Source organism: Falco rusticolus, chromosome 11 (assembly GCF_015220075.1).
Source record: "Falco rusticolus isolate bFalRus1 chromosome 11, bFalRus1.pri, whole genome shotgun sequence".
NCBI classification, from domain to species: Eukaryota; Metazoa; Chordata; class Aves; order Falconiformes; family Falconidae; genus Falco; species Falco rusticolus.
In genome coordinates this window covers 4,780,150-4,795,438 of record NC_051197.1, presented here as the reverse complement: position 1 = coordinate 4,795,438, position 15,289 = coordinate 4,780,150, and the positions used below count along the sequence as shown (strand labels likewise).

Genomic DNA, 15,289 nt, shown 5'->3' with positions numbered 1-15,289 from the left:
AGTACTTGTGAAGCTTAGTCAGGGGCACTTCCCTAAATATACTAAGCTTAGGTGGTTTTGGGGGTGCAGAAGTGGGAAAAAAAATTCAGAAGTCTCTAACCAAGCTGATGGATTAAAAGCACAAATAAATCTGCATAGAGAAAAGCAGCCTGCCTTTTCACAGGTCACAGCCCTGAAAACTGATGTAGTGGGAAATTAGGGAAAGATGTGCTGGTACCTGCACTGCCCTAGAAAGATACGCGTTAGAAACCTCTGCTTCAAGGAGAGGAAACCTGGGCAAAGACCACTAAATTCTGCTTACATTCCATCATTTAAAGAAGGAAGCTTTGCTGTTAACTTTTGAAGAGTTAGCTTTGGTCAGCAACCTTCCTGTAGACTAACTGTGAACTCTTGTACTGTCAGTCCTGAAGTCAGCTGTACTTGCTGTATAGCTTTACATAGTTTTAATGTAATTTTGCATATAAAAGCACTTTGTTAACTAGTTAGAATATATATATATTTAGAAGTACTTTATCAGGAAGCAGGGAGAACGGACAACCTTTATGATAGCAGAACTAAACAAGAAAACTAGAAATGGATTTTGCTTTGAGAATTTGGGTTCTTTTTCTCCTCTTCAGGTAACTGGGTCAGACACTTGGTGATTATTCAGCATGATAAAGATCACATCTTGATTGTGGCCCTAAGACACCACTAGAGGGTTCATAGTAAGTCTTGTTTTTAATGGCTTCTTGTAAGGAGTTTTGAACAGTTAATGTTTGGGGATACCTTAGTATTCATATAGGGAAAAAAGAGCGTACATTATGTATATGATGTAGTAGAGTAAAACTTTGCATACGGAAATTTGTTCATCACTAACACGTGGTAGATGTTTGCAGAACTTTTCTGTTTAGTAGAAGGAAGTCCCTCCTGACTCTAATCAGATAATCATCAAACCCTATAGGTTTCATCCTATCTGACTAGAGGCTCCTAAATTAAAAAAAGTAGACTGCTGACATACAGGCATTTCCAATTAGCAATTTAGTTTACCCAAATCACTCTCTGAAGAGGCCTGTGCTTTTCTGTTAACCATAAAGAGAACTTGTGGTGCCTCCTAACCTAGATAACTTAGGTGCCAGAAGTTAAACTGAATAAATCCTGAGCTGTATCTTTAAAGTGATATAGCTTCATTTAAAAAGGATCTTCTTGTGTTCCATTTCTCAAGGTGAAAATAAGCAACCAGAACTTGCAAGGTAGGTGCAGCCACTCAAAATTTTTACTACCATTAAAAGTTCTAAAACTACTTTTGGACACAAATGAAAAATGAACTTTTTATAGGTGCCATGGCACTTTGATTTGCAGTCACATAGAGGTCAGCAAATTTGAGAATTGCATCACTTGAAAAAGGTAGGCTCCAATTTTGGTAGTGCTAGGCCATGCTTTTAAACCTACCAGTAATCCATTCAGTGGAGATTCAAAACTTAAGTTATCTCTTTTCAATATGAGTGCTATGTGAATGGCTTTGTGCTTTTGAATAACAGCGTTCACTGGATTATACTTCCGTTGTGTGTGTGTTCACAGCTTGTGTTCTGAGACATAAAAGGCACGATAACAGCAGTCATCTAAAAGTCATGCCCACTAATTCATCATCGTGGGTGAGAATTCAGAAAAACAGCCATGGATGGACGGTTTTGAACCCTTAGAGTCCCCTGAAATAACAGTGGTTATTCTATGATTAAAATGATGCAGGATCTCCCTACTCATTGCAGTGATTAATTTTAACAGCTTCCCTGAATTCTTCAGGTATTTTTTTTTTAGTATGTTGGTGTGATAGCAGGTTTCATCTGAAGACTTTTCTGGTTACTACACTATCTGAGCGAATAGCGAAAAAGGCATTCGTGTAGCTTGTTCCAGGACTGTTTGCTTTTGAGCTCCATCTGCTGGAATTGTCCTGTTTCCCACATCTTTGCTGTTATTATACTACCAGGTTTCACGGGAATTGGTTTTAATTTAGAAGAGAGTAAGGAACAAAGTTCACAGTCCAGGGGAATTTCTAGCAAGTTACTGGTCCTTTTGTTTAAGGAATCAACCTAAAGATTGCTTGGAGAATACAAAACCACAAAATAATTGTGAGACTGAGGAAAACAAGTGTTAGTTCTTCCTCCACTTTTGTTTACAGAGTTAGTTTCTAGGTATTTTATGGAGATTTGGATTAATCAGATCAGTCATAACCTATCGAGTTCTGTATAAGATTTCAAAAATAGGTTACTCACTTTACTCATTTTTCTGAATTAGGCTTTTGTTTTGTTTTCCCCTAGTGTCTGTTGTTACTCCATAACTAATAAAATTAGCAGTGTTTTTAATATTTTAATTAACTTTAAAAAAAGCCTTTCTTCCCCATTGTAACTGTGTTTGTAGTATTTCAGAATATTTAAGGACAGAAGGGACCGTGATGAACATTTAATTTTATTTTTGTAGTTCTGTTGTTCCTTAACAAAAATGTCCTGCAAAGAATAATGTGCAAAATTGGAAAAGAGGGCCCTGCTGTGCAAAACCACTCTAAAACTGTTTAAGTCGTCAGAGGCTTTCACGGTAAATTATATGATGATTCTACAAGTTTTCTTTGTAAGAAGCACCATTCTCTGTTCAGAGGCTGTATTATAATGTTCATGTCAACAATGATGTATATGTGTAGAATTACGATTGCCACCAGTCCTTGGGTGCAGACACTGGTGCTGGCAGTGCATGTAATTCTAAAGAACAAGCGCTTCTCTGGAAGAATTACCTTCTCAAGAAAGCAAACCACCTAAGTTTTGAATTTTCCTTTTCTTTAGTTGTAAAGCTAGTACTACCTTCCTTCCCCTGTCCCTAAGCTAATGCTAGATTTTGCTAAAGTCTATTCTGTTTCATAATGGGTTTGTGTATATGTTACTTTAAAATATTATTTGCTTGCTGTCCATCTGCCTGTTGGCAATATTTTATGTTCACTTATGATGTTTGCAACTTTTTTTTCTACACAGCAAACTTTGCCTGGACTGGTTTGCATTTCTTGATGTGGGTAACTCTATGCTGTTATACCTAAGATTTGGGCGTAGGTGTAGGGAGGAAGAGATGGAGAACAGAGAAGGTGCTAGGCTTGATATTAAAGATAAGTGTTCTTTCTTTTTTTTAAGTTCTGCTTTTGTGCTTCTCATGGACACAGTACACCGCACTCCATGGTGTACTCCACTGATGCCCAAGCTTGTTCCAGCCTGAGCTGGTCCATCTGCCTCCGCACTCTATTCAGTAATGCTGCCTCGTTAATAACTCCAGAGCCTTGGTCAGGGTTATTCACTCAGGCAAAATACCATGCTGATCCAGCTCTGTAACTTCCAATTTTGCCACTGGTTCAGGCTCCACACCCCATCATGCAGTGGCCATACGTGCTGTGTGATACTATGTACAAGATGTAAGCCTCCTGTACAGTAACCTAGGTACCTGTAAGTTAGATTCTTTGCTTCCTGCAGCGTTGTGGGGATAAGATCACTAATGTGTATGCAGTAATGTACTTCATTGGAAGTCCTATTTACTTTTTCAGAAAGTAATTATTGTAGTGGATTTCTCAGGCTTCTGTGTGAGACAAAACTGTTGGTCACTTTTCACATAGGTTTGGAGGGATATTGTCTGTATTTGGTCACATCTTTCTATATAATGGAAGGATAGCTAAGATGTCCCTTGGTCGCTAGACTTCATTGTTAAATGGTTATGTGCTGCCTTAGGCTGGTATTTGAAGCGCTGTGTTTTGAGGTTAGTGTTTTTTGGACCTACAGCCGTGTTTTGAGGTTAGTGTTTTTTGGACCTACAGATATGTAGGCAATTGAAGGATCAGGACTCTAAACTGCTACTGTGTTCTGAGATTGAAACTTGCTGGTATGTAACTCTTCCCCACCATAAAATAAGTTAGATTACTACTGTTATTTCTGTAATGACCAGTACTTTACTCACTGTATAATTTTAAATCCAATCATAGTCAAACTCCCCTTGTAGCTTACTTCTGTTCACGGGGTAAAGTGTGAGGGTTTTGTTGGTTTTAATACAGACCCAAATTGTAATTAATATTTGTGTGTCCCAAACATGTTGTTCTGATTAGAGGCTCTTTGCCTAGGCATTTGTGTAGCCTGCCCTGTTTGAAACCCTGCCTTTTTCTGACTTCACTTCCTGAATCCGTTGACAACACTCACAGCCAAACAAAATACATGTTCACAATGCTGTTATTTGCAAAATATTCCCTTGTGAGTACAGCTGGGGCAACAAAAAGAGAGTTTCTCTGTATCTCGGAGAGAACTGACTATTCCTTATAGAAGTAAGGCACATAGTCCATTAGGCAATTTTAATCTTGGCAGTTAAGTAAGTATTAAAACTTTGCATTTCACCACATACAAATGCACTCACATTTTTCATTACAGTTGCGCGTATTGATCACTGAGTGATCTGGTGACATACTCAGATTGCTGAATTTTCATCTATGCTGAAGTGAACCAGATAGCAACAGGCTCACAGCCCACCACACTGTTTACAAAACAGATGGAGGTAGCAGGAATATAAACTTACTTTGCCCTGTCTTAGGCCTGATCCTCAAACGAGATGTGAGACCAAAGAAAGGGTTCACCTAAATTGCTTCTCCTCTCCTTGTGAAACTTCGTAACTGGCACTAAAACCCACCTTGCTTGACAGTAAATTCTCTGACTGGACACGAGTACCTCCTGAACTAGACCAAGTCAAGTAACTTGTGTCACAGAAACCAACCCACCAGATGATGCCCGCTTAACAAGTAGTGCTATTCCTCAGTGACTTTTTAGCCTGAACTACAGAATGTCGAACTTGAGAGAGAAAACACATAACTGCAATGCTAAATGTCTGTGTGCGTATTAGGATAGGGTGGAGCAGACTGTCATTCAGCTGTATTTAATTAACATAGTATTTTATATAATGTATTTATTTTTTACGTAATTAGGTGATTAAGCAAAATGCTTGCTAGTAACATCTATTCCATAACCCGGCACTGTTGAGAGTTAAACATGCACCTTTGCAGGTAATTAATCTCCTTGCCCTGCTTATTTTGCTAGTTGGCACTTGCTAAATCCCTGTAAAACCACACCCAGCAGTGCTGTGTATTATCCCTCTGCTGTCTATTCCTACATATGGTCAAAATCAACTTACCTTCCGGGTTGCTGACATCAGCAAAATGTACTCTTGGCAAACTACAGTATCCTCCTAGTAACCCTTTGTTTGGTTGGTGTTGTTACAATTGTATTCCTCTGACAGCAGCAAACACCACCTGAACAGTGCCTACCTTGACACTTGGATTATGATGTGGAAGGGATTACCATATTTTAAACGTTAGAACGACCCCTCGTGTGATAAAATGTATACAAGGGGAGGGAATTTAGAGGAGAAATACTTCCATGCTTCCTGTAAGGAACTGACCCACATTAGTTGCAAGTTTCAGGATAGGATCTTGGTAACAGTGTATCTATCCAATTATCTAGTCATTTTGTGACTTGACCTTAAACAAGACTGTCACTTCAATTAAAATTATGCTTATTCCTATTTTAAGGAAAAACAGAAATTTTTAAGACTGCCTGCTCTGAAAAGTTAGTATTCACTAATAATTAATTTCTAATGTTTTCTGGTTGTCTTTTATAGTATCTATCTTCTCTTAGCTGTTTGGCTCTAAATGGCAAGCAGGAAAACATCTGGTCTCCCTTCAAATATGTTTATTGAACTAAATTAATTAGGTACAGTATTGAAAATCATGGTAGAATTGTTTCTCCCCCACTGCCCTGAGTTAAGTAGCATGTTTCTAAGGTATGTATTTGTATTGCCTTTGTACTAAAAATCAAGATTATCTTATAAAAAAAAAAAAAACATGGGAAGCGCCAGAGAAGTTGCTATTTTCAGCAAGTTGCTGAAACAAGCAACAGGAGCTGCTGTTTTTCAGCAAGTTGCTCTTTTGATTTCCCACTAGGTTCAGTTTTCCCAGCTTTTCTATTGCTAAAAAGTTTAGAACCCACAATAACACCCAAAAGAGAAGTGATTTAAAGGTAGGGAGAGGGTTATAAAATTATTTTACTGTTAACAGCAGCATTGTCATAAGTATTAAAAACAAGGATCACCTCCTTTCTGGGAAGGAACATAGGAATAAAGGTGAATGTTTCTATTTTTGAAGCATACAGCCTATTTTATTGGGGGTGGTGGTGGTGTTTGGGGTTTTTTTGTTTGTTTTTGAAGTACAGCTGCTTGCCTTACCTTCTTGAGGGCTTTAATAAAAAGCACATCAGATCAAGTAGCCAGTTGCTCCAGTTATAGAGCTATTTCATACACTGGTTTTCTACCCCTCCACAACTTGCTTGAAGTTAGCCGATTAAACTGGGCCGCTAGAATATGGCAAGCAAGCTAGTCAGGTTATGACTGGGAACTACAACTTCAGGACAACTCCAAAAATTGTATTAGTTGAGCGATCAGGATCTAGCTTCTCCCTCTCCTCACACATTCCTCAGGACATGCCTATCGTTACAGAGTAAGTTTAACATAATCCCTACTCTTCAGAGTTCACCACAAAGGGCACTAGCAAAAAAAAAAAAGTGTGAGGGGGAAATGCATTTTAATGATTTTATTTTTCTTAAATATAATAGAACCATCTAGAATTTTTCCAGAAACAGAAACATTAAAAAATTATACTTTATTACAAATGGTAAACTCAGAGTGCTAAAAAAAAGCCTCTTATTTACAAACAATACTGGGCAGTGCCCAAATAAACAACATAAAAATAACTTACAAAGTCATGAAGTAGTTTATTGACATTAATCAACTTTCATAAAATAAAATAAAAAAGATATGTACATACACAATTTACTTGAAGGCAGGCAGAATAGTTCTTTTTTGTTTATCAGCCTCCCACAAACCTCCCTCCCACTTTTTTTTTTCTTAAGGAATACTACATAAAGCAATCTACAGTTTCTATTGCAGTTTAACCTTTAATACTGAATGATCATCGAATGTTAGGTCCATGCAGGTCTTGGTCAATGTTAAACGAAGATCTGACATCTGATCTGAGCAGGAACAGCACTTCTCGGAGTGGTGCCGGCCGCTTCACTAACTCAAGCTGAAGGCTTGCCAGTCTTTCCACACATGCGCTTTGCAGAGCACAGGCAGGACTCAGCCTTTCAGCTTTTCCCATTAGCTTTATGCATCTACCACTTTTGGTTTTCTGTTTTAGTTATACCACGATATCACAGTTCTCGTTTAAGACAGTCTCTTCAAAACGTTTGCAACTGTTGTGTTAGCATTAGCTGGCACCCGCTGTTGACATGGTTCATGACCTTCTGCTTAAGCTGTGCAACCTGTTCTCTGAGCATGTTGGCAGTGGATGCCAGCTCTGAGTTCTGGGCTTTCAAAGTTTTCACTTTTTCTTCCAACCTGGCAATCCTTTCCAACTTCCTTTTCCGGCATTTGGATGCTGCGATTCTGTTTCTCATGCGTTTTCTCTCGGCTTTGATTCTCTCCTGCGACTCCATATCAATAGGGGACAGGGGAGGAGTTTCCCCTGGCATTTCAGGTACAGTCTGAGGCTCTTCTTTCAAAGCCTGAAGCCTGGGATGCTGCACCGGCATCTGGGGGTTTATGTGATGCTGAGGTGCGTAGCCCATGTTGTTTGTGTTGTAGTTAGGTGCGGAGTTGAGCGCGTTGGGGTTGAAGTTGCTGAGATTAGCGTACACCGGGGGCTCACTGTGCAAATTTGTATTGAAGCTACTGTTGCCGGCCATGGAGGACACAGGTGCCATGCCGCTGTTCACAGGTTGAGCGGCGGAGGTCACGCTGGGCATGGTGTTCTGGTTGTGCAGTTCCGCCAAGGCTCTCACAAAGCCTTCCGCGAACCCCTCTTGCTCGTCGGTAACGTTTTTGGGGCAGAGGAACTGCGTCGGGGTTGGCGTGGTGGTGATTAACCCGTTGCTGGACTGGATGATGAGCCGCTCCAGTTCAGGCGAGGCCAGTTTCAGGAGCCCCACGTCGGGGGAGGTGAGGATGTCGGCGTTCTTGTTCCTCAGGTGCGGCTTCAGGTTGCTGGATGGGTCGGACAGGTTCAGCGTCATGTTCTGCTTCAGCACTTTGGCGTTATTATATCCATACCCGCCGCTCTCCGGCGGCACGAAGCTGGCGTTCAGAGCATCCTCGTAGAAAGTAGGCTCCATCTTTGCACTCATAGAACAGAGTCCGCGGAGTGGCGCCGGGAGCTGCGGCAGCGCGGAGAAGCTGCCCGGCCGCCGCTTGCGCCCCGCTGCGCTCGGCCGCCTCAAGCCTCCCGGCCGCGCGGGGAGGGGAAGGAGGAGGCAGAGCCTTACTGCGCCGGGGCAAGGAGGGTCCTCCCGGCGCGGGCCGGGCCCGCCGTGCCTGGCGCCGCCGCGCTGAGAGCCCGCCTGGCCTGGCCCGCGGGGCTGCGGTGGGGCGCCTCGCCGCCCTCCTGCTGCTGCTGCCGCCGCCGCGGGGCCGCCGCGCTGCTCCGCCGGCACAAGTTGCCGCGAGTACTTTTTTCCCCGCCTTCCTGCGCGCCCTGCCCGGCTCCGCTGCTGTGCTGGCCGTGCAGTGCCTGCTCCGCTCGCCTCCCCCCGGCGGCCGAAGTCGCGCTGCCGCCTGCCTGCCCGCCCGCCCCGCGCTCTGAGCCCGCTCCCGGCGTGGAGCCCTTCACTTATCAGCGACCGGGAGCCCGCTAAAAATAGCCCATGATGTCACCCCGCGGGCTCCCCATTGGCTGCCGCCGCCTCTCCCGGGGGAGGCGGGCCGCTGGCCCGGCCCGGTGCATATCAGCCGGTCGCCATGGCCACCCCGCCCCTAGAAGCTTCTTAGCGCCGGCGCGGGGCCTTGTGGGATGAGGTAATGCTGGCGGCGGCTCGGGGCATTGTGGGCTGACGTCTTGTTTTTGAATATCTGGTTACCGCGTCCAGAGCGCGAGCGGGGTTGGCCACTGTCGGCGCCTCCTTAACGGCCACGTACCAACCGCCCGCCGGAGGGGCCGCCCGCCGCTCGGCCCCCGCCCGCCGCTGCCGCTCCCTGCCTGTTTTCGCCGCCGTTTGTTTATTTGTTTGTCGGCCGTTCCCTGCGGCGGACTGGAGCCGGCAGGTTTCGGCCTGTTGGTTTGCTTGTGTGTGTTCCCCACCAGCTCCGCCCCCCCCCCTCCCGCCGCCGGTGGTACGGCCCTTCAGGTGGCGCTTCGGGGGAGGCCTCACGTGATTTCCCCTCCTCGCCGCCGTCCCGCCGCCCGTGCGGCTTCCAGGCAGGGCTGGGGGTGGTGCTCTGGCCGCGGCGGGGCCGGGGCGGGCACCAACCGCCGCGGGGCGGCCCCCGCCTACGCGCCCGCGGTGCTCCCCGCTGAGGGGGCCCAGCGCTTCCCCGCCCCGCCGGCCAGGCGTGCCTGGGGCTGGCGGCGGCTGAGGCTTCGCCCTCGCCTGCCTTCTAGACGCGGCCGGCGGCTCTCAGGGGAGCCCCGCCGGCCGGGAAGGGCGGCCCGGGCTCCTAGAGCTCCGCCAACGCCGCTGGCCGGGCGGAGGACGCTGAGCCGCGCTGCTGTGGGGCAGAGGACGGCCCTGTGCCCCTCCCCCCCCTTCCCAACGGGACAGCTGGGGTTGGGTGATAGGTGTCTCGTCCGGTACCGCCCGGCCGCGGTGGGGGTGTCCGCGGGGGCATGGCTGTGCCATTAGCTCGGAGATGGCAATTCTCGGTCTCAAAAACATTCCAGGAGAACAGAGCCGGGGAAATGAACCCTGACAGGAAAAAGTCTGGTTCCAGATGGGCTTCTCTAAACTCGTCCTCCAAGGGGAGGGGACAGCGGCGGCCTAATTTTAGAAAGAGTGCCCTAGTATTACTGTGGAAGTACGGGTTAGTGGGGAGGGAAAATAAAAGCTGGAGTTGAAGGATCCTGTTCGAGGAGAAAAGTCTGTGCTGGCATGTTCACCTCGGAGCAACAGATGGGTGACCTGTGGTTTGCTGTAATGTCGTGCTGAGCGTGGCGTGCATCAGCACGGCACAGCCCTAGTGAAAAGCTGTGCCCTACTGCTGGGGGTCATTATTTTTACCTTCCCCCTCCTCACCGAGCCCGCACAACCCCTTCTCTGGGAGGTGTGCATATTGATGCTGACAGGCAGCTACCTCTAGAATAAAGTGCAGCAGCTATTCAAGGCCAGGCAGTGACAATACGGGGTAGGACAAGGACTGAAGGTGGACTGCTGTATCCCTCTATATGCCTGCAACGCGAAGCTGTTACCTGCTGTTGTAGGATGGTCCAGCTTTTTATGTCAGTGAAGAACTTGGTCTACCTGGTTCAATCACTTTGATATGTGAAGCTGACAAACTTATGTCTAGGTTTCAAAATGCACTTTCAAATTCTGCAGTGCTATTTTTTCCTAGACATAATGACATAATTATCAGTTACAGTATAGGAAGCAACAATGAAGCAAACAGAAATGCAAGCAGCTGTGAAAGAAAAGTGAAGGTCTGGCTCCCCTGTTTGTAGTTGTTGATAATTTTGCTTTTCTTCTCTGTTTTCTGGTGTGCCCACCTGACTTCATTCGACCACATGGTGGGCACTAGTGCTGCTTTGTATGCTAACTGGAATTATGCAAATAATATATACACTTCTTTCTAAGTTTGTGTGAACTCCATGACATGAAATACAAAGTTTTGCCTGGGAAAGTGGGGGCTTGCTGTGTGCTGTTGGCATACACGCAGCCTTGACGTTGGCAGTGCCTGTCTGTGTTGCAGGTAACTCGAACTACTCGGCTGCCACTGTAGCTTCAGCTGCAAATAGTTTAGTCAAACAGCAGTAAGTTATTGCATATGCATAAGAAAATCTTTGAAATTCATTAATGCAGTGAATGCTAGAAGTTGTTTAACTCCTTTTTAATCTTTACATGTAAGATAAATAGAGGCCAGCAACTGACTCTTCTGGCAGAAGAGCCAAGGGGCATCAAATGGAACTGGCAGGTTCAGAGTAAACCAGAGAAATGTCTTCACAGAATTGTAGTTAAGCTGTGGAACTCCTTGGCAAGAGCACTGTGTGGACTGAGGAATTTTAAAGTGATTAGATGAAGGCAGTGCATCTTTGACTCTGGAAATCCCAAAGGTACTAATGGCTTGTGCCTGGGAGAGCATCCCGAGGCAAAATGGCTGTGTGCGTGCCCTGGTTTTGTGTGCCTCTCCAGGTATCCGCTCTTAGCTCCTGTTAGAGATAGGGTATCTAGTCAGACCTGATGTGGTGGTCCTTGCTGCCTTAACAATCCCCAGAGATAGTCCACAAATGATCTGTCTCTGTTGTGTCAGCGTGCAGTTTTGATGTTTGTAAAAGGCTTGTCTATGCAAGGAAGAAATTCTGGAGAAATGTAAGACGTGAATTTTAAGTAGTTTGCTGTGTGGAAGTTTTTATTGTGAAATAAGAATTATTTTTAAGTTAAGCTAAAAAAATGTATGTTTTTTCTTTTCAGATCCTGTTATGTAGGAAACCATGCAAATAATTTGTTTTAGTCAGTTTTCTGTATAGACAAATAATACTAATTAAGTTTGTTCTCATTAATTGCTGACATATTTTATTTGTTAGAGTTTTGTTTCTTTGTTTTATCTTTTTGGGGGTTTTTTTGTGTGTTTCTTTAGTCCTAGAAAGCCAAGTTAAGACTACAAGGAACATAGCCAGTATAGCTTTAACCACTCTATTTAATATGTATTTGTATAACCTGAAAAACTGTGCCTTTATAGTCTGTCCAGTTCAGCCCCACTATATCAATGAAAGTTTTTCATTAGCTTCAGTGAGTGTTTGATCGGGCTGGAGGGATTCATTTAAAGTAATTTAATTTTTTTTATTTATTTTAATCCTCCACTCATTTTAGTTTTCTACTTCCTTCCTCTTACAGATTCAGGACTAGACATTCCAGTTTGCTGGAGACATGTTGCTACTGAGGCCTGTAGCTATGGGGGACACCCACCCGTCAGTCCACTCATTATGGTAATTGCCACTCACTTAGAGGTTATTTGGTCGAGGCTAGCAGTACACAGTCAAGCTGGTCATAAAGGTTGTGCATAGTAGGAGAGCTCTGAAATCAAAGACAAATGCTCTTTGCTGCTCCCAGGGGATTTTCTGCCTAATTCGGGACTGACTGGTGAGCAGGCGCTTGCAGAGGTCTCAGCTTAGATTTCAGCCGAGTGCCCCAAGATCACCACCTGAGACTCACTGAGTGCTGCAGATCAGAAGTGGGGCCCATGAATAGAGAGACGGTGATCCTTCGTGGCCGTTAGCCAAGAAGCTGGGAATTTTGGTGACTATGCCCTGATTTATTAAGCAGCTATTACTTTAGGGCTATTTTTTTTTTTACCCCTTTCCTGACATCCTTAAGTAAATATTCCTTTAGTAGTATGAAAGAACACTTACCAACCCATTTATAAACCATAGCCATTTACATGTCTCAATAAACTGACTTGTGGGTAGGGATTGGAAATGAACTATATATCTCTCTTGCTGTGAGGGGCAGATGTGTTGAGCAGCAGTAATGCAGATTTTGATTTATAAAGTTCTCTAATCAATCAATACAAGACTCACTGAGGCAATCAGATAATCTGAATAATTAAATGGCTTTTCAGGGACAAATTAAAATTTCTGATACATACCACATCCATCTAAATTATATTTGGTGTCCAGGATTAAATGGGTTTGTTATTTTGTTTCACTCCTTTATCACAAATGCTTTTGGCTTATTTTTGGACCATTTGACAAAAAAAAAAAAAAAAAACCCAAAAAACCCCCCGACAGTTTCTGCTCTTTTATATTGGAAACATTACTTGCAGAAAGAAAATGCTTGTTTCCATGTAGTTTTTATTTTTCTTTAAACTTAGATATATTGCATTATCTTGCTTTTTCCCCTCATCAGAGATGTTACCACAATCTTTTTATTATATAGACAATTATTTTTATTATATAGATTTTTTCTTTCTTTCTTTTTTTTGGTTTTACTTCATGCTTTCAAATGTGATATCCTGCCTCACCTCTGCATAAAAATGACTAAGAGTGGGAATTAGTGGATGTTGTTGTACTGCTTTTCACTTGCTGAAGGAATTAGTACAGAACAGGTTTCCCCAATTGCTTAAGGAATTAGTATAGAGCAGGTTTCCCCAACTGAGGGAGACAAGAGTTTGAAGAGTCAGAAGGAGCAAGTGTTTTTCTTCTATTTACTACATCAGAGCATAGTAAAAGAAGCTGGGAGTGAGAGGGCACAAGGAACAGAGTTTCTTTAGGCTAAGTGGAAGTAAAATAATTCACAGGTGCTTCTGCTCACAGTTCTTCCCTGGTTCCTCAAGGTGTGTTTTCATAGCCGGCTCAAGTCCACCTAAGTCTGCAGCGAAGCAGCCAAGGTGTGGTAAAGAGGTGCCACCTCATCCACCCCCAGCTTCCATGGCCTCTCCTTTTGCTCTTTGCTCCCAGTAGAGCTCACGTGGCTAGGTAGAGACACAGGAGCTAAATCTGGCTGAAAGCTGAGCTGAAATTTAAAATAAATAAAAAAAATGAGGATACAAGGGAGGGGGTTGGTAATGCACAGGCTGGGGGAAGAGTGAGACTCACAGCTTGAAGCAAAGGACCCTGGAACCAGATCTGTACAACAAGACCGAAAGCTACTCTTGAGCTAGTCTTCGGTTTGCACATGAAAAATGCTCTTCAGAGCTATAGGCACTTGTAAATGAATATCATGTCCATCTCCTCCACCCTCAATTAGTCATCGCATAACCAAGCTATACGCATTTAGTCCTTTTCATCTTTCTTCTTGTCAAGCCCTTTGGCCTGTCCCCCTCACCTACTCATCCCACCAATCATTTTAATTAATCTCTGAATTTCTTTGAAACTAATAGTTTGTGGAATGAAGGAAAATGAGTAGGTTAGAGAGAGAAGATTGTGAACGATGGAGGTGGGGCAAAGCTGGGAGACTTTGCAAGACCTGTTGGGTTACCTCTGGGGCAGGACAGCCGCACAATAAACACAGTGGAAGACTGCAGAAGTAAGGGAGGAACCACTAAAAATATTTTCTGTTTTCTTAAGAATGCTGCCTGAGCAATTCAAACCCTGGACGTTTATGTACAGCAACACACGAATGAAAGATTTGATATGGTTGTCTTCTAAAGTGGATAGGATGATCTCTTTACCCAATAGTTATACTAGGTTTCTGACTATTATTTGTCCCATTCCCAGCTAGCTTTATAGAGGATCTCAGTGGTCACTGCAAGTGCTCAGAACTGTATTTTCAAATAACTAATGAACTATATCTTTTTTTATTCAAACAGCTGTATGTATATTATAATTTTTGATCAAAAAACTGACCAAATAGAAATTAACTACGTTGTTTAGAGATGAATCTTAAAGGAGCCCTGGGGCCTTGCTCCGCATGGTTTTTAGGATGTTACAGATCTAAATGTCACACCATTAATGTCTCTGTGTTCATTATTTCTATGCCATAGCATAGCCGGTGCTCTGAGAGATAGTGTATTGGGCAAAGTTCCCATCCTGTGGAGCTTACTGTCGGAAAAATCCTCTGTGCACAAAGGAGGCTGGCAGAATAGCAGTTGATCCACAGTGGGAGCCCAAAGAGTGAAGGTAAGCAGTAGAGGAGGCGCTGGAGGATGTGTTGCATATGGGAAGCAGACGGCTGTGCTCAGCATTGCGAACTGGTCGCATGAAAAAATTTACCATACAAATAGAAGCATACTAATGCTGAGTGGTGGGAAGGCAAGTGAACACCTTTGAAAAGATATTTAATGTGTTTGGGGACAAAGATTCCACTGCAAGTGTGCATTTGCTTGTATGTTACTGAGGTGGAGTTTCACTTTGGAGAACTGAAGTTAGTTTTTCTGGCCTTTTATTGTTTCAATAAACACAAAGTAAATAGTGGCAACAAACTGCATTGATACATAGTTGCCAATTGTGACTGAAAGCCTCAGAATAACTGGATTTAACCATTCAGAGCCCTTAGTAAAATGGCTCAGTTTTGATTAGGGTCTCTGAATGAATACAAAATGCTTGGATTTTTGATTAATAAAAAATTTGGCATCCTGTCAAAATTGACACCTCACTCTGTCTTAGCAGCTGTTGGAACAGTAGGCTCCTGGCAACCTGGGATAAAGCGGTGCTTGCAACAGGAGAAGGAAAGGAAGCAGGACTGCGTGAGACCAAAAAAGCCTAGTGTAAAGCACCATAGAGCTGAGGGATTTCCAGTGAGCAGTCAAGCTTTCCTTCTCTGTGCTGTGGGTT

General features: G+C 43.9%; 2 protein-coding genes across 3 annotated transcripts in view; one reads left to right on the top strand and one right to left on the bottom strand.

The window, feature by feature from the left end:
• Positions 1 to 15,289, top strand: part of FGGY (FGGY carbohydrate kinase domain containing) — a 327,828-nt gene that overhangs the window by 18,838 nt on the left and 293,701 nt on the right. Inside the window, exons 1-2 of one of the 2 annotated variants that reach the window (XM_037404967.1) lie at positions 8,797 to 8,886; positions 11,913 to 12,004. The gene's annotated coding sequence lies outside the window, so the exon portion shown is untranslated. Of the gene's footprint in view, positions 1 to 8,796; positions 8,887 to 11,912; positions 12,005 to 15,289 lie in introns of those variants that run through there. The other variant, XM_037404966.1, reaches the window with a different exon arrangement.
• JUN (Jun proto-oncogene, AP-1 transcription factor subunit) lies at positions 6,679 to 8,661 on the bottom strand. The gene has a single exon (XM_037404978.1). It carries the CDS (start codon positions 8,217 to 8,219, stop codon positions 7,275 to 7,277), a length of 945 nt encoding a protein of 314 aa, XP_037260875.1. The 5' UTR covers positions 8,220 to 8,661; the 3' UTR covers positions 6,679 to 7,274.

Bases quoted from the DNA above. Each gene is read 5' to 3' on its own strand.
- JUN (XM_037404978.1), bottom strand. From the start codon at position 8,219: ATGAGTGCAAAGATGGAGCCTACTTTCTACGAGGATGCTCTGAACGCC.